General features: G+C 40.1%; 1 protein-coding gene across 8 annotated transcripts in view; it reads right to left on the bottom strand.

Annotated features, from left to right (window-relative positions):
- RALGAPB (Ral GTPase activating protein non-catalytic subunit beta) overlaps positions 1 to 19,849 on the bottom strand; it is an 81,956-nt gene that overhangs the window by 13,602 nt on the left and 48,505 nt on the right. For all 8 annotated transcript variants that reach the window (XM_082746328.1, XM_082746329.1, XM_082746322.1 and 5 more), the window contains 6 exons: positions 13,223 to 13,410; positions 10,952 to 11,058; positions 9,237 to 9,389; positions 6,923 to 7,132; positions 4,754 to 4,912; positions 1,169 to 1,334 (listed from right to left, as the gene is read on the bottom strand). In XM_082746328.1, the coding sequence (XP_082602454.1) occupies positions 1,169 to 1,334; positions 4,754 to 4,912; positions 6,923 to 7,132; positions 9,237 to 9,389; positions 10,952 to 11,058; positions 13,223 to 13,410 (983 nt within the window). The remainder of the gene's footprint in view (positions 1 to 1,168; positions 1,335 to 4,753; positions 4,913 to 6,922; positions 7,133 to 9,236; positions 9,390 to 10,951; positions 11,059 to 13,222; positions 13,411 to 19,849) is intronic.

Below are 19,849 nucleotides of genomic sequence, written 5' to 3'. Positions count from 1 at the left end.
TTTGGGCTAGGGTTGGTATGTGAATGTAAAGCCTGGAACGGCCTTTCCATACTATGAGAGAAGCCAGGCTAGGGACAAAATCGATATACGAACAGTAGAGCTAAAGGAAAATTGCAGAGAAAGGGAACAGGGTGCTGGTTAAATGACAACAAAAATGTACACTAAGCTCTGGAATTTTAATTTACATCAGATAATAAATGACCTTTAAAATATAAGCCAGTTTGGGTCAAGTTTTCTATTACTGCAACCATAAGCATCCAATGATACATTCATCAAATTGAAAAATATGCATATTCTTTATCAGTTTACTTATAGGACTTAAATATACTCAAGCATATTATTAAAGGATATGTGGAAATTAAGATTAGAGTATATCCCCAAATAGTTCCATTCAACCTTGACTGAAATCAGAAAAAATGACAGGTCACAAGTCACCATGGTATTCAGTGGGAAACCTTGAGAGAATACAATCTGGTTAACAGAGCAACTCTGATAATTCAAAGCACTGGACACAGGTATCACCCACTTCAGAGATAATATTAACTCTCCAGTGACTTCAGGAGCCCTCAGAACAAAGAGCCAGAAGGGGTAAAGGTCTTAAATTTAAATTTATACTTGCCCTGGTATTTATTATTCTGATTATAGTTCCCCAAGAAGATTTGTAGATATGGGCATGAATCTCTCCAAGATAGTCAGGTGTTTACTACAAAGGCTTTTATATAATGTCCCAAGAATGTAACCTTTAATGATAGCCACGATATCTATAAAACACACCTGTTAACAGAAAACTGTACTGGGCAAAATATACATTAGCAAACTTGTTAGCAAATAAATCTTAATTTATTACAATACTGTTATACAAAACAGAATTTGTTTACTCACAATATAAAAGGGAACTTATTAGCCTTGTGATATTTAAGCCATGAATTTTGTATTAACTACCTTTATGTGTCTATAATTTTTTCCCCATTTACACAAAAGACATCTGAAAGAATATACAAACTAGTGTTAAGTGGCCTCTTGTGAGGGGTTGAATTAGGGGAAGAAAAGTTTTCTTTAAGATACCTCTGGTTTGTTTCTTTGTAAAATAAGACTACAAACTTATAGTAAAGAGGGAGAAACCAAGAGTAACAAAACAAGGAAAAACAATGACCATGATGAGTTTTACCTTGTTCAGGTCCTTCGCCATTATCACAACTGTTAATAGACCAACTGGTGGAAACATGCCCAGTCCAACCCGGGTGTCTGCCCACATCTACTGACCAGCCAAGGGAAAGCAAAAATTCTAGGAAATGTGGCTGAACATTTCTGGAAGATTCCACATTCTTTAAAATCTGAAATACATACCAATCATCAGCCATAGTGAAGGAAACAAAAGAGCATATCAAAATAAATCTTGAAAATAAATAAATAAATAAATAAATCTCCATAAAATCTGTTAGCTTTAAAGTATCTGACAAATTAAGTCTAAGCTCAGAATAAACTTGGGAATACATCCCTTTGGTTAAAAATGATGCTTCTAGTTAAGACAGATTTGGGTTCAAATCCTAGCTGGGCCTTGGGAAAGTTTCTTAACCTCACTGTTACAGTGTCTTCAACTTTAAAGTAGGGATAATAATGATGTTTGCAAAGAGTAACTGCGATAATGCAAGACTTTAGCTTCCCCTCTTGCAAAACAATACTGAACCAGACAAGTTTACTTAAAGTAAATTAAAACTGCAATGTCCCTGTTTTCACAGACTTTACTGTCTGGTTAGTGAGATACATTACACAGGTATGTGATTATTTTATTATACATCATAAGAAAGGATATAAAAAGTACAAATCTATTAAAAATTCAATAAAGATTAGGTATAATTAACAAACAAGCGAGAAAAAATCCTTCTCCGAGTCCATAAAAGAGAATGCAGCCATTCCAGCAAAAACAGAATGACCAGAAGGTTCACCCTTCTTCACTAAATACAAGATTTAATACCTGGGCTTTTTACTTGTCTCAAAAAGAAAAGTCCCTAAAATCATAGTTTTATGATTCCCCCTCCAGGGGGCAACTGGAATCTCTGAAGACAGTTCTGTCATCGCAGCTTGTGGGGTGCTACTGGCATCTAGTGACCTATTTGTAGGACAGCTTCCATAACAAAGAATTATCTAGCCAAAAATAGCAATAGTACTGTTGTTGAAAACCCTATGCTAATGGAAGGAAAATGAGAAATCCTCTACAAATTATAAATGAAAAGGGGGGAATGTATCAAAATCAGCAAGGGAATATTTTTTTCTTGAATGTTTCACTAAACTTTTAGTTTAGTAATTATAAAAACATTTAACTTTTATTTCATTTTGTATTCAATGTTATCTCCCTTGTGAGAATAAATGACTAAAATTATTAAGTGGTTTATCTGAACTACAGTTCTTAATGTAAGATCATTTAACCTATAATCTGATATCGGTAATATTAAAAAAGTCTGCAGTATGAACTGCATCTATAAAACACATAAGCAAATCACACAACATGAAAGCAAAAAATAAAAGGATTGCCTAACACTGAACACAGCAACACTGTGTTCAGGTAACACTGTTGATATAACACTCAAAATCAGCATACAGAGATTTGAGGCATTCTTGAATTCAGAGAGGGGTGAGCGGACACTGATTCTATAGGACCAGGGAAACATAAATCTGCCACCTGAGCAACATCTTAAACATGAGATTCTCTTAGACCACTGCAGACTTTCTACCATCAGCAAAAGTAGGACCCTGCAATCACTATTCTTAAAACTCTCCAAATGACAGTGATGGAGTCGGTCTACAAGTCACAGATGTGGTTCATCAGTGCTAATCTATTCAAGACCATACAGAGGCCTGAGCAAATCAACATATGGGGTGTTCCCTCTGTTACTTGTCAACCCACTGGGTCAAACTTGCCAGGCCATCACATCTTAAACACTTGTTAGAAGTACCTTATGTAGTTCACCCACAGCCCTTCACAGTCCTGTAAGCGTAAGGAAACTGATTTGACAGCCACTTCCAGTTTTCTTTCAATTAAAATTGTTATTCAGAAGTGGAAGTTTTAAATAAACAATTTCTGAAAAATTAGTCAGGATACAATAGATGAGCAGATTCTAGTCGCCCTGGCTGGCGACTAGAAATTACCCTAAAGCTATCCTGCAGCTAGGGAAGGTGGGGCTCAGACATTCTATAGGAGGCTGCAGACTGCGCGATGCTCTCATCCCTCTCAATGCCTAGAAAGCTAAGGAAATGGAATTAGTTTAAGAACTATCTCAACGGTCTGTGTCTTCTTTTACAGGAAGGAGAAAAATGACCCTACTATTGTCATACGAACCATGCATGAGACTTCTTCCAAATAAATCCCCAACCTCTGCAATCAACCCCATTCTCAGGTTCTTTCAAATACCTGGAGTCCACTAGTCTCACCTCCAGCCATCATAAGCCCACATGAGCCCAAGCTCCAAGTATACTGGAATCCACAGTGAATTTGGTGAAGATGGAATTCTCTCTTAACCTCCAGGGCCATTACACATGCTACGACTTTGTTAGTAAAAATCTGCTTTTCCCTTTTTACCCACTCTCAATATAACCACAGATAACAGCTAAAATATTTTCCTCCTAACCTTCTCAAAAGGAGGTTAGGTTTTCCTGTTGATGGCTCCTATAAAATGCTTCTAATTAGCACACTTTACTATGACTGTTTCTTTAGTCATCTGTCTTCCCCTTTAGACGGCAGTTCTGGAATGTCAGATACCTTGCAGATCTGTTTACCACTACAACCCTGGCACCTAACTGACCGTGGACACTTAATATTTAGTGAGTCAATAGCATGAGGTGAGAAATCTCATATTTTCTAATAGTTCACCATTTATAATAAATCTCATAAATCAATCTCATTTTCTAACAGTCTACCAATTATCTAAAATAGTGTTTCTAATAGAAATAAACATTTTGTGACTTTGATAAATTTCTTATGGTGTGTTCAATTTGATTAGCTACCAGTGTTACAAGTATTACCGTAAAATTCTGAGACCATGTAGTCATAGTGCCCTGTACATCTAATACTGTATTTGGTAACTCTTCCTTTGGCCCTTTCCTAGTCAAAAGTTCGTAGATGCCTGCCAATTCCATGTTTCAACTATTCATTTCCAACAGATGCTTTAACTCCCTTGTCATTTATTCTCCATTTTCCCATTATCCTTTATCTTATATTTTTCTTCATACTTCTCCTACTCTCTTTGGTACATGCACCAACTTAAGTCTTCTTTAACTTAAGTTTTACTTAAGCCCTCCGCTTCTGTCCTTATTTCAGGTGTTCGTCTCCCCACTGGACGCTATGCATGCCTCAACTGAAATTATTTGCTTGTGAAATTACCTGCAAGGTAAGCTCCTTGAGAGGAAAGACTGTTACTCATTTCTATACCAGGCACTGAAGATGCTCAGTAAATATCTGCTGCTGTTTTTCACCTTAAGCTTTTTGTGGTTAACCTTCTGTATTTCAGTTTCTTTTGAATCCGAATTCTTTAAGGGGAAGAAAGACACATTATGGCTCCTCTCTACATCACGTTCTTTTGAGAGTCAAAAGGCTTAGGACTCTGAGCATCACGATTTTCATTAACTCCATTCTGAACTGGTTCACAGTCTTTAAGCATCATGTATAACCTACCTACCACTATGGATAAACACAGCCAAGTAAAACTTTTTAACATTTATAGCATAAAAAATTATCCCCAAAATGCAGAAATCTTACCTCCTGGTTGGTTTTCTGACCTGGTTTCATATAGAAAATAAAAACTGTGTCAAAGGGACGACATGGCAAGAGATCCAGATACCCAATGTCATCAAAAAATCCAGGTATCGTGGAATCAAGTGCAATAAGGTGAGGAGGTAGGCGACTATTTGCAGGTTCCTACCACCAAAGGAAGAAAGGAGAAATTATTATCTCTTTTCATTATTCTAATTATAAAAGCAATACTTGCTCATAGTTTAATATATGTAAGTAAAAAAATTATAAAGTTGGCAGGAATAAACACAACCATTATCCTAAACTAGAAAAACTATTTCACATTCTTGTATATTTCCTTTCAACTATTTTTTTGTCAAAGACAATTGAGATCATACTATGTATACAATTTTTTCTTTTCTTTTCTTTTTTTTTTAAAGATTTTAGCACGCTCCCCACCGAGCAGAGAGCTCGATGCAGGACTCGATCCCAGGACCCCGGGATCATGACCTGAGCCGAAGGCAGAGGCTTTAACCCACTGAGCAACCCAGGCGCCCTGTATATAATTTTTTCAAAGACAACTGAGATCATACTCTGTATATAATTTTGAATCCTATTTTCTCTGTAATCTATCGCACTTTCTAGTAAAAAATAAATTTCACAGGGGTGCCTGGGTGGCCCAGTCGGTTAAACAGCTGACTTGTTTTTAGCTCAGGTCATGATCTCAGGATTGTGAGACTGAGCCCCACCATTGGGCTCTGTGCTGGAGCCTGCTTGAGATTCCTTCTCTCCCTCTTCCTGTGCCCCTCCCCTGACTCGTGTGAGCTCAGAGTAATACTCATACTCTCCACCACCAACTCACTTTTCTACAACTCAGAACATTTTCCATCAACGTGCTGAAACCCAAAACCAGAAATGTTACCTTTGCTTTCCTAAAACATTGACCCTAGTAGCTGCTAGGGAGTAAGAGCAGAGACAACTTCTGCAATGAGCAGCTTCTTCCCTGGTACACTTCAATTGTGCTTTTCAAAACAAAGTGGCCTTAGTACAAACTCTAAATCCACCTTGGGCAAGCTATTTCATATTTTTGAGCCTGTTTTCACATCTGTAAAACAGGGATAGTAGCACTTTCCTTGTAAAACTGTTTTAAGGATAATGGAATCAAGAATAATGGCAAGAGGGGTGCCTGGGTGGCTCAGTAGGCTAAGTGTCTGCCTTCAACTCAGGTCATCTCAGGATGCTGGGATCTAGTTCCACATTTGGGTCCCTGCTCAGTGAGAAGTCTGCTTCTACCTCTCGCCCTTCACCTCCCCACCTCCTGCTTGTGCTCTCTCTTTTTCAAATAGAGAGGTTTAAAAGATTTAAAGATTTAAAAAGACTTAAAAATCTTTTAAAAAGGAGGAAGACGAAGAAGAAGAAAGATGGCAATATCTGGGCCCTGACCGGTGCTGTCAGTAGAGTATGTGACACTTGATCTCAGGGTTGGGAGTTCAAGCCCCATGCTGGGTGTGGAGCCTACTTAAAGAAAAAAAGAAGAAGAATGGCAATATTTCTCTTCCAGGCTGACTGGCCGTGCTCTAAGCACTGCATGAAATATCTCATGCAGCCTCACACAGCCACAGTGTGGCGGGGACTTTCACTGTCTCCGTTTCAGATGAGGACCTAAGACTCGGAGACATCAGGCAATTGCCCAAGACCACAAGGTTGGCAAGCACTGGTGTCAGGACCTAAACCCAGCCAGTCTGATCTTAGAACCTGCACAACATAAGAACTTCTCGAGTCACAAATACTTGTTACTTTTTAGAAGAGGCATGAAAGAGCAGAGCCCACTGTAGCCTGTACCTTCAGTCATAAACGTTGATAGAAGATTTTTAACATTCTTGTTCTAATTATCTGTAGATTTCATTTATACATGTGATTTGGGCCCTACACTACTCAGCAAATTTCAGTGCTAGGTGTATTACCAAAGCAGCCCCCTCAGACGGGGACTGTCCCCTCAATCCAGAAGGATTCATGGTTGACAAACGGTCTTGAACTTGCAGAGTAAAAACTACAGTGTCACGGAATTTCATTGACTTGCATGCAGGATAAGATTTATTTATTTAATTCCTTCTGTTCTCATAAAAATGTTTTGGCCATCATCAACTCCATGTTAACTTATGAATATATTTACTCATAGAGGTTTAGGAAAATTACCTTCAGTGCTTCTAAGGACAAAAATCCAAAGTGAGAAAGGAAGAGGCGTGCTGTTTGGAATTCCTGGGCAGGAGGTGGAGGCTTACAATCCGTAACTGGATCAGGAAAACTTCTCTTCCGCAGCTCTTCCTCACTTTGTTGTTCAAGATGTACTTCATAAGCAATCTGCTGGGTCATGCCATTCCTTAATTTTTCATGTCTTTCTTCCAACTGAAATAAACCAAATATTTAATTTTTTTGGAACTATCAGAAAAGTAATAGGATTAAGCTTAATTTAAGAATAAAAATAAAGCTTTAAGCAACAAAGGAAATGCAGATAATTTTCAGTGATGAACAGAGTTTCAATTCAGTAGAGAATGCAACCAAGCAAACACGTTTCAAGGTTAAAACAAATACCCAAAAACTGTAAATGAAACCATTCTGTCTCTGCTTCCCCTCAAATGGGCAAGAAAGGGGTAGGGGTTGTTGCTTCCACTCCCTCTCCCTCACCACTGTCCACCCTCACCCTGTAGCCCCTCATGTTCAAAGTCCTCATCTGAATGGATTACTCCACTAGATTCAGAGAATCTCTCCTACCCCCTGCTTCGCTTCTGCTCAATCCTAGTCTAACTCTATCCTCTGTGGTGAGCAATGATCCTTCCAATAGCCTGGCTTGTATTTCTATAACCTCCTCAACCCTCACAACTTTGGCCGTCCACAAGAACACTCTGTACCTCAGATAAGCTGTACTTTCACGAGCTACGATGATGAGAGTCCCTTCTCCAACCACAAGCCCCCTCCTATATCTCTCCCACACCTTCACTCGCTTTCCCACCATTGTGGGCATTCAACCCCTCCTCATGTTGTCCCAGGCTAGTAGTATCCTGGCTTCATCTATATGCCAACCCACCCACCTCACCCCCACCAAATCTAACATTTTGGTACCCTCCTCTAAACATACAAATGGCCATTATTCTTCCATATTCTTACACCATTCAAATTTTTTACTTAATGCCTCCAGATCCCAAGGACTTGTAAAGAAGACAGTCAGCACAGGAAGTTAAGTAATTTCACTACAGACGATTCTATTTAACCTGGGCTGGGCTGCCTGGCAATTTTATGAGCTATCTTTTATTCCCTATTTCATTGCTAAGAACTAAAATTAAAATTTACATGAGCTCCTTCAGTTTCTCTCCTTTCCACCTTCAAATGTCTCTGAATCTCCACCTGCTTACTCCTTCTCTCCTGTCTTACCAGAAATATGGTTTTGCTATTTTTTTTAAGAGTCACTCAGACTCTTATTCGATTACTTAGTGCTTTCCTAGCCCATCTTACAGTGTTAGCAGACATAGGCCCTTCTCCACTGCTTCCTTCCTTTCAGCCTCTAAGCATGTTCATATTCCTCACATCTATGAGTTTAAAAAATAGAAAGAATAAGTAAAAACTAGCTTTGCCTTGCCTTAGCTAGGCCATTTCCTCATGCTGTTATCCACTTTGTACCCTTCTCTTAACTGCTAACCGTGTAGTTTACATGCACTGCCTCTCATTAACCACTCATCCCGCAGCCCCTTACACTAGTGTCACTGACTTTGGACCTGCTCTCAAGGGTCACCTGCACATTCATGCCAAAATCCAGAGGTCTCTACTTAGCGCTCCTCCTCCCTGATCTCTCTGCCTAGAGTAAGCAGCCTCCATTCCAGCCCTATTCTCTCGTGCCCTGACATACTTCTGCCCCCTGCTTCTTAAATGTCTCTCCTGATCTAAGATACCTATTAGTTAATCTAATTATCTAAATCTAAAACCAAATACATCTTTCCCATCTTGCCAAACCTGTCCTCTTCCAAAAAATTCATATTTCTATAAATAGCACTGACATCTCCTTTGTCACTCAGCTTCAGAATCTAAGTTCTTCAGTTTTTTTCCTTCTCTAATCAACTGAAGACTGCTTGGGTTTATCTCTATAGTACATTCCATGTGTTTCAACTTCTGCTATTAATCAGGTAGTCCTTCCTTTTCCCTGCCTGGATGGTCATCCAAATCTCTGAATTGGGTTTCCCTTCTCCAAATGCCCTCCAGAGTGCGACCATGTCTCCATCCTGCTGAAACCTACCACAGACTGGCCCAGATGCCTCTCTAAGAGAGGTCCAGGTCCTTTGAATCAGCTACAAACTACACTTGTCTTACTACTCGGTAACCTGGATGACAGAGATCTAAGTCATCTTATGAACCATCTCCAGTAACATCAAAAAAAAAAGCAGAGTCTCAACCATGGCAGTTGTTCAAGAATGTTTATCATCATTCCCTTAACAACAGCTGAAAAAATGACTTATCTTACTTCTTCAGTGACAATTTCATGCAAATCTGGAATGCTCAGATCTGCTTTCACAAAAGGAATCTTATCCACCTCTTCAGGAAATGGTCGATGTTTGACAGTATATTTAAATCCAACATCATTTTTAGGAACTGGACGAGGTTCAGGTACAAAAAGCTGTGAAAATAAAACAAATAAATAATGTTATGTGCATTACATTTGGTGTCATCTATAATGACACACACTTTCCTGGTCTCTTAGATGCCTGTTTCCCTAGGATTACATAACACTGGAACTCAGTAAGAATCTGCAAATACCACTGTTAACACTAAAGGTAAACAGCCCATGTACTAGTGTACTCTTTTATTTTTACAAAAATGTTCGTCATTTTACAGATTTTGTGACTTATGGGTTGTATATCTCTAACAGCCTCAGGCCAGAATCTCCAATAAGTGGTAAACCAATGGATAAAGCAGTTCAGAACTTAAGGCTCAAATCTCCCTCTTTTCCAAAGGTTCTCAGAACATCCAATATAAACAAGCAGAAATTTGGGTCCCCTGGGCCTCTCTAGACAGTGAGTCTAACTGAATACCAAATCTAGATGCTCATGGCTCCACATCCCTGCTTTAATATACATTAACTGTGTGGCTTTTGTTTTTGCATCTGAAAAGTGCAAATATCCATCATCAGGATATTGTAATGATTAAATAAAAATGTACAAGATACATATTAAAGCACCAACAGATTTTAATTCCTTTCCCAATCTCCTTCCTCCTGTCTTTAATGCTAATTTACTGGCTTACAGTGCTGACAGAATGTGATCTGCATGACGCCACCAAGCAAAAACAGTGGTGTGCTCCTCACAGGGCAGAAACACAGTTCATCTAAAACAGACACCTAGGATGTTAAACGATTTTAGACACATGCTCCAATTTTGTGGCTGTCTCTCTTAAATGCTGGTGACACATTTAATGAAGTCATGTTTTGAAGAAATTTTATAACATAAGTAAAAGCTTCTAATGTTGTAAGTGAAAAGAACAGTATACAAAAAGGACTCAAACTCCATTTAATATTACCGTGTACAGAAAGGAAAAAATGATTGTAAAGAAATCTACTAAAATACTTAGTGACTACATCTGGAAAGTCAGGGTACAGATGACTTAAAATTTCTTCCTTATTATCTGAATTTTCCAACCTTCTCCCATGAGCAAATTTTATTCACAAAATTACAAACATTACAAAGAAAATAAACTATGCCATCCCAAATAAGATTTCATTAAATTATACAGCATATTAAAAAATTATAGGGCATATTACCAATTATACAGGAATAAATCATACAAAAACAACATGAAACTAAGTCCTATTGCCAGAGCGATCAAATTTTTTTCCTATATGGCACATACCTGAGTTTTATTACATTTAACATAGCATAAAAAAATGAGGCCATGGCTCAGAACAGCTCTTAATCATAAGCAGATTCACAATCACCTGGAAAGCTTTTTGAAAATATACCTGTCACGAAGATGTCTTTAAAGATTAATTTAGTGGATGTGGGAATTGTGGGCTCCTAAGATGATTCTGATGTCAACCAAATGACTGAACCCTGGCTATGATCAAAAATATTTACCAATGAACTTTGTTGAGATGTTATCTAACCTTTAAATCATAACACACAAACACTCACAGGCACACACTCACTCGCTCCTAGTCACTTCCCTGTAATTTCTAGTGGATACCTTCTGATTTGCTTTTGCTCCTCTGGGTAAAAGGCAAAGTTGTTGTGCCCAAGCAAGTCTTCCAGACATTCCCCGGACCAGCACAGTGACAGAGGGGAAAAAATCATCTAAAATAAAATATTGGTGTAAAAAGTTTTTATTTCAGACAACAACCATTTAAAATACACGTGTTATCAACCACTAATAATCCAAACCCAGCACAGTGTTTGAAAGCTACAGTGTTCTTGTCTGTGTGCTACCTCTGCCGTTTCTGCCATATCCACATACTGTAAGTATTATTATCTTACTTTGTATCAACCACCTTCTTTTTAAAATTTAAATCTATTCAAAAAGGAAACTGTGTATCTTTAAGTGGAAAACTGTGAGTTTTGGTGTGCTAATAATTTATTTTTTAAACACATATTTAACAATTAATAAAATTATGTTCATCAACGTGTTGACTAACACCATCTCACATGCCTCCAGTGGTACACACATTTTTGGCAGTCCTAGCTAATACTCTTAGTCCAGAAAAACAGACTGGGTGTCTGCAGTGCTGCTGCTGCATTCCCCCATGCCTACTATGTACTGCTATCCACAGGCAGTCCCTGTTCCATCCCAGGGGAAGTTCAGGGGCAGAGAATTGGGCAGGGAGAGGGCAATGGGGAGAAACTCAGGATGGACTTCCCGAGTGACCCAGATCCTCCTGCTTATTCCCTCCTTTCGTCCTGGTATGGGAGTTAAACTTTTCAAACTTCTCTTTCTCACTTCTTCTGTTACTAATTATAATAAACGATCAAAATGTTCTTAGAAATCTATAAAATCCCAACTATTTATATTTTTAATACACTTCCAATGCAGTGAAATTACTAGGAACGAGAGTAGGTAAGTTCTAAAAAATCTGGAAGAGGGCTGACACTTACCCCTCAGGACAGGAAACCTAAAGGGAACACTGAGATTTTAGACTCCTTAGGAAGTGGCCTGGGAGTAGAAGGCTGGAGGAGTCATGAATAATAAGCACAAGCCAGGGAAAAAAGTGATGCAAGCCCTAGGTCTGGGACAGGGAAGAAAGAAGTGCATGCAGGGAAGAGTTGGAACTAGAACTCCTGGAGCTGGGAAATGATTGAAGGCCACATCTGTTTTACATTAAAGTCTTCGTACCTTACCACCATACCATACAAGGGAAACCTGTGATGGTATTCATTCATTTCTGAACTGTAGGGTAGTGTAGGACACTAGTCCTGGTCACACCTCACGCTTCTTGAGTAACCCTAAGCCATATATATCCTCTCTGAGCCTCCATTTCTTCACCTGTAAATGAAGAACAGTGGGAGACTCCTTGGACTCTCTCTGCCCATAGGTTCTATAACCTTCGCTTTCCCGGAAATAAGGGTATCTCTGAGAACATGTTTCTTTTACATACTGGCTGATTCCAATAGCCATCAAAAAAAAAAAAAAAAAAATGTACTCTGAGTAGTCTGGGTTGCAAGTAGTAGTCATATACCTTGAGATAGATTACAGTGGGGCGGGGAAGGGGGGGGAGTTGAGGAGGGAACAAGTGTATGCTGTGTCAATGGAAAACCATTTAAGCGTTTTCTGGAGGGCCTGGCATGGTGAGATCCATACTTGAGGAAGACTATAATGGTGGCAGCAAGTAGGACAAGGGTAAGGATAAGACATTTTGGAACCAGAGGAGGGGGGATCAGACCAGACAGGAAGCAACTAAAATAATCTCAGTAAGAAATAATAAGGCCCTGCATTTGGATGTATTGGGAGGGATGCAGAGGAAAAAAAGATGCAAGAGTCACTGGTAAGCAGAAACTTGGACACCAATTACGGAAGGGAGAAACATGAAGGAGCAGGCCAAGATGACTCCTCAAATTTCCCAACTGTTTGGGTGGCACAGATAGCTAAAATACAATAACGGGGAGTGAGGGCCACAAGAGGAGAAGGGCAGGATCCAAAGTTCAAGAAGAGTAATACAATTTTTATGCACAGTACAAAAGAGAAAATATCCCACTAAAATAAACTTTTTATAGAACTACAGAGCTCCTTTCTGGTATTCAGATACAGACAAAGAGTGTCTAAGAGATTCTATTTAATATGTGTATTCTATTTTCTGACCCTCTATTTTTCAGTTACTATTATCACACAGCTAGGAGACATTTTGACAAATGCAGAATTGTGTGCATTTGTAGCCTTTTCCTTCTCTATTCCTGGAAACAGCCCGAGAGTAGCACTGATGAACATGTCAATTTAGCAGTGGAAAAGGCCCAAAGTGCTGAAACTTACTCTGTTCATTTCCAAGAGGTTGCTCCAGCATTGCCAGGATGACACTGTTATCCAAGACAAAGTACCGGAAACTATGCTTGTTTATGGTTGGCAATCTGGAGTATTTAATCAAAGTGGTCTCATTCACCAGACTACAAGGAGAGGCAGGACCACTGGGTGAAGGAAATGCTCCAAGCAACTGCATAATACTATGGAGAATGCAAAAGATAACAGTTAATCCCCAAAGCAAAATCTTAAGTTTACCTCATGCATCAATGTGGCTCTTTGAATTTTAAGTGACCACAGCCATGCTTCCACTTTGCAAGTCAGATTTACTCCCTGTGGCAGATGTCATGGTGTGTGCCCCAGATTCCTGCCTCCAAGACTGAAAACTCCTGTCCCCCAGATGCAAAGAGATGGTGGCCACAGCTTCCAGCTGCGTCCCAATCTAGGACTTGCTCTCAGCCAAGAAGCAGTACCTGACCCCAATTCACTGCTTTGTGCTGGGACAGCTCAGTCAGCGAAAGGGTGACGTGGGCTATCAAGTCCCATCCCAGCCCCAGAGCTCTTTGCTGCACCTGCCCCAGCGTAGTGCTTCCCTCTGCTCAGTCCTGCCTCCTTCGCTCCCACAGAGAGGCTGATCCTAAGAGCACCCTCCAATAAACTTCTTGCAAGGAAATTTCTCTCAGAGTCTGCTATCCAGAGAACCCAACCAATCACACTTTGAAACTGTGGAGCTCCCAAAGATAAACATATTTTAAAAAATATGTTAAGTGCTCCAGGTGTCAGGATTATGCTAGCTAAAGCATTCTAGACCTACAAAAGGACCCAAAGACTAGCCAAACCTCAGTATTTCAGATGAGGAAATTTAGACTGAGATGTGATAAGTGATTTTTTTTTTTTAAAGATTTTATTTATTTATTTGACAGAGAGAAATCACAAGTAGATGGAGAGGCAGGCAGAGAGAGAGAGAGGGAAGCAGGCTCTCCGCTGAGCAGAGAGCCCGATGCGGGACTTGATCCCAGGACCCTGAGATCATGACCTGAGCCGAAGGCAGCGGCTTAACCCACTGAGCCACCCAGGCGCCCTGATAAGTGATTTTTAAGCAACCAGGAACCAGGGCTTGCTGCCTTCTCACTGTGTGGCCCTGAGGAGACATTATCCTAATTTTACAGATAAGACTGAAGGCATTGGAGCACCTGGGTGGCTCAGTGGGTTAAGCCTCTGCCTTTAGCTCAGGTCATGATCTCAGGGTCCTGGGATCGAGTCTGCATCAGGCTCTCTGCTCAGTGGGGAGCCTGCTTCCCCTCCCCCCCCCCCCCCGCCTGCCTCTCTGCCTACTTGTGATCCCTATCTGTCAAATAAATAAATAAAATCTTAAAAAAAAAAAAAGACTGAAGGCACTAATAGTACAATTTACAAAACACCTATAATTACTAAATAAGAATATTTAAGAAAAAAATGTTTTGTAAACCGGAATTCAACCAAATAAAACTTAATTAACATTCAGAAATGTTTATGTCCATAGAGATTTCTGCATACATTCAATTAACAATAATAACTGGCACGCAACATTTGCATCAACATGGATGGAACTGGAGGAGATTATGCTGGGTGAAATAAGTCAACAGAGAAAGACAATTATCATATGGTTTCACTTATTTGTGGAACATAAGGAATAGCATGGAGGACATAAGAAGAAGGAAGGGAAAAATGAAGGGGGGGTGGAGATCAGAGGGGGAGACAAACCATGACAGACTAGGGACCCCAGGAATCAAACTTCAGGTTTTAGAAGGAAGAAGGGTGAGGGGATGAGCTGGCCCGGTGGTGGGTATTAAGGAGGACACAGATCGCATGGAGCATGGAGTGTTATACGCAAACAATGAATCATGGAGCACTACAACCAAAACTAATGATGTACTATATGGTAACTAACACAACATAATTTCAAAAACTATAAAAAACTAATAATAACTGGCACTTATCATGAGGCACTGGTCTAAGCACTTTACACACATTCTTTTATTTAGCTATCAGAACAACCCTCTGAGGTGAGTACTATTATTATTCCCATTTTATAATGAAGAAACTGAAGCACAGAAAGTATCTTGTAATGATTTTACCTTGTGGTCCTCATATGCATCTCATTTGGAGTCCAACATACTACCAGTGTGCCACAAGGCCTTCCCAATATGCACTTCATTTGGAAAAACTAACGCTCCCCAACACATTTTTGTCATCTCAATCCTTAGCTTGAGTGGCTTCTCCCTTTCTCCTTCATTCTAATGCCTGAATGCAAATACCTCTGATAATGGAAGGCAACGCTGCTCCAGAAGTTTTCCACCCCAAATTTTCTCTCCTAGGAGGAGGATGGTCTAAAAATTTCAAAGACCAGGAGAATCTGATGGTGAGTTCAAGCCTCTAAGGTTTTGTGGAAAAACAGGTGATATACCAGCAAAGCAGAAATGGGAAAATGTGACTTCAGATTTCTAATATGGGACAGAGACAGATGTCACAAAGTATACGGACCATGTGAGTTGGCATGTTCCAAGCAAGATTCTAAGACAATATCAAATGGGCTGCTGGCAAGGAAATGGATTACTGAGATCAATCATACCAGCCTAACAACATTTACTCTTCTGATAATAACTAGACTGGAAAGGCCAGAGCATGGTCTCTGAAATCAAGACATACAAGTATTTGACAGTGTATTGTGATAACCTTGGGATGACATTGAAAAATCCCTGTCAACCTGAATGGAAATCTCTGATGGTGTGCTTTGTGGGTCTACCTCTGTTTAGTATTTACACCAGTGTCTTTGATTAGGACACACATATAGCAGGCTCATTAAATCTGCTGTTGACCAAAAGTTGAACTGCAGAGTTAACATGTCAAGGAAGAGTTGGGATCCAAATAATGAGATAAATCTTACATAAAGAGATCTCAAGTTTAAATGTAGAGTTCTGTACATCCAAATACCCCAAACAAGTAAGTACACGATGAGAAAAACAGACAAAAGATAAATGTGTGAAAAAGACTCTAATTTTAGTTACTTCATGCAAATTATAAGTTCTCAAAACCCAATGCAACCTCAAAGTACATTTGAATCCAAATATAATATCCTACAGAGCGTAAAGATCATCCAACTCACCTAGAATATTATACTCAACGCCTTTAAGAGGTACCTAAGTAGTGAAACCCACACCTCCGAGAGAAGAATGACCGGGATGATAAAGGTACTTGAAGCTCCGTCTTTTAACAAATAGCTTAATGTACTGACAAAAACAAATCACTATCTTCATGAGCACTATTGTCAGACATTGTTACCGCCTGGAAAGAGGACTCCACTAGCAAGAATTTGAATTAGAACCAATAGTGAGTAGAAGTTAAAGTGGGAGAGATTTCAGTTCAGTGTAAACATCAAAATTTTAACAATAAAAATGAAGGGGCATCTAGGTGGCTCAGTGGGTTAAAGCCTCTGCCTTCGGCTCAGGTCATGATCCCAGGGTGCTGGGATCAAGTCCCGCATCGGGCTCTCTGCTCAGCAGGGAGCCTGCTTCCTCCTCTCTCTCTCTGCCTGCCTCTCTACCTATTTATGGTCTCTATCTGTCAAATAAATAAACAAAATCTTAAAAAAAAAAAAACACAAAAATGAAATGGGAACCCTAGGGGTTAGAGTATCCCAAAATTAGAGACAAAATAACTCGGTATACGTGTCTTACAGGTGGCTTAGGCAGAGGGGCTGCTGAAAGGTGTTCCAAAAGTCCTAACTCTGAATTTGTATTATTACATGAAGGAGATGATGCTACTATTCTTAGCATTGTGAGATGCTGAAGACGGAAATGCCGCCTCTACCCAAGTTATGGAGACAACACTAGCATGTATCAGATACAACCAGATATGATCGTGACAGTATAGAATTCCATACTATGCAGTTGGGTCTGACTGAATGAGCACAGAGGCAGAGAAGAGAGCTATCATTAAGAAGCAGAATAGCCAAGGAACGTCCCCTGGAGGGAACCAGAAGTGATGTGAACACTGAGCAGGGGAGGATGTGAGCACGAGGGAAAGAGGGCAGTCATGAAACCCAGGGAACACACAGAGACAGGTAAAAACATGCCCACAAATGGCCTGTCAGGTCCCTCTACGGCAAAAGGGATATGCTGGGAAAGATCAAACAGTATGAGTGGGGACAGAGTAAGGAGAGCCTTGACAACCAGACAAGGAGTTCAGACAACATGGCAAGAAACAGAGATCTATTCAGTTTTCAATTGCTTAAGCAGCAGAAAAAAAAAACCAAAAAATCAAAAAAACAGTGCCTAAGGATGAATTAAAAAATGGAATGCAAGATGAACAGGGTGAGATTAAAAACAGGGAAATTAGGCAAGAAGTGAGAAGAGCCTAGACCAGGATGCTGAGGTTAGAGGGGATGGAGGAAATACTTCTAAAAATAAAGTCTACTGGACTTAGTCACTGGTTTCATATCGGGAATGACAGAAAAAGTAGAGCTATATCAGACAAAAAAGACAAAGGTTTCTGTTTGCATAACTGGAAAACAGCAGTGATACAGACATAAAGCAGTAATTTTAAGGAAGATATTTGATTTGGGACGGGTTTCATGACGACGGTACTCTGCAGGGCCCTCTTCAGGACTGGTAACTGGAGATACCATTTGTGGAGTTGGCAGAAGAAACAAGACTGCTGCAGATAAAACAGATGAACCACCTAGATAACCACTAGCTGGGTGGCCTGGAAGCCAGGGCTCACTACTCATTCTGAGCACATACCCCGTTCTTACAGCGTCATATTCTCACAGGAATGCCCCACCCAGGCTAGGATATAGCCAACTTAACTTTTGTATAATACAGAGTTCCCAGTGAGAAGGACTCTCCCCCTTTCTCTCCATATCCTTCTTACTCTTCCAGGCACATATTAAAGCTCATTTCTTTTATAAAGCTTTTCAGTCTACCCCACCCCCAAATGGTCTTCTCTCTTAAAGATTTATTTGAAAGAGAGAGAACACATGCTCATGGGTGTGCATGCAGGAGTGCGCATGCATGCACGCACACACACGAGGGCCGGGAGGAGCAGAGGAAGCTAATCATTGAGCAGAGTCTCCGCTGGCTGCAAAACCCAACTTGGGGCTCAATCTTACATGACCTGAGCCAAAAACCAAGAGCTGGAAGGACGCCTGGGTGGCTCAGTTAAGTGTCTGCGTTTGGCTCAGGGCCCTGGGATCAAGCGCCACATCAGGCCCCCTGCTCGGGGGGAGTCTGCTTCTTCCTCTGTCCTTTCCTCCGCTCACGCATACTCTCTCTCTCTCAGATAAATAAAATCTTCAAAAACAAAACCCAAGAGTTGGACACTGAGCCATCCAGGTACCCCTCTCAACTTTTATTATTTCTAGTACTCACTGCCTGTGTAAGTACATTTAAACAATTGCATTCACATTTTTCTGATTTTCTAACTATTAGCCAAACCTCCAGAAGCACACCGAAAGCCTAGCTAGTGCAGTAAGCAAGACTGAACTAATGCATGCATGATTCTAAAAATGTACTGAATGACCAAAGGCCATGAGTAAGAGAAATAAATCCAACTTTACTGTCCATGCCCCAAGTGATAAATAGACCACTGAACTCAAAAAGATTCTGGGATCCTGGTAAGGGCTGATTTAGATACAAATCTGCAAGCAGTCTAGCCCACCACTTTAAGACCAAGATGAGCCAATACTGATTGACCGGACATCCTCCTTCCTGCTTTTATGTTTTCTGTGTCTTCACCCACAATTACCCTTTCATAAGCCCCATCTTTCCATCTGTATTGTGATTCTACCTAATCATCTCCACTCAACCCTTCCCTTCAATCCATAAATGCCTTCCTTCCCTCTTTCCACTCTCCCCACTTGCCAGCCAAATGCAAACTCTCTCAGGAATCTCTGTTAAGGAATCTCTAACCTTTTCTAAGGTTCCAACCTGTCTCCATCCCTTCACTACCAAAATGATTAGAATAGAAATCTTCTTGCTGCCTTAACTACTCTGTAATCCAGCTTTTGATGAAACTTCACCCATCCTGTAAAAGTCAGGTCCAAAGTCATCTTCTCCAGAAATCTTTGATTTCCCCTTGTCTAGTAGTATTCATTTCCCCTGTCAAGCATGTTATTATACCTCTCTTCCTACAGCACTTACTCTCCACCTAACATTATAGCTATTTGTGTTCATCTCTCATCTTCCATATTGGACAAGAAGCTCTTTTAGGGTGGTGACCGAATCTGATGTATCTTTACAATCCTATTACAAGTTCATAAGAGGGAGCTCATAAATCTTGACTGAATGCACTTCTAATATGTACTATAAATTTAAGAGAATACACACCACTGAGCTAAGAAGCAGGAGACTTAATAGAGGGAGCTCAGGCAGATCCCATCTCTGGACTCAGGTACCAAAGTGAAGAGGAAGAGTAAGGCTCTCCAAGATCCTTTCTAACTCTAATGTGATACGACTTCAATTAATGCCAACTAGCACAGAAAAACAAGGACCCAAACTCTCAGCCCCACATTCCTGGTTTCTTTTGGTCCCCAAAATAAGTTTTTCCTTTCCATTTTATTTCTAAAGAAAAAGCATCCTAGTAGGTTACATCACTTCATGCTGA

Source organism: Mustela nivalis, assembly GCF_964662115.1.
Source record: "Mustela nivalis genome assembly, chromosome: 8".
NCBI lineage: Eukaryota > Metazoa > Chordata > Mammalia > Carnivora > Mustelidae > Mustela > Mustela nivalis.
Note: the sequence above shows the minus strand (reverse complement) of the source record. Positions and strands in the feature narration are given on the sequence as shown.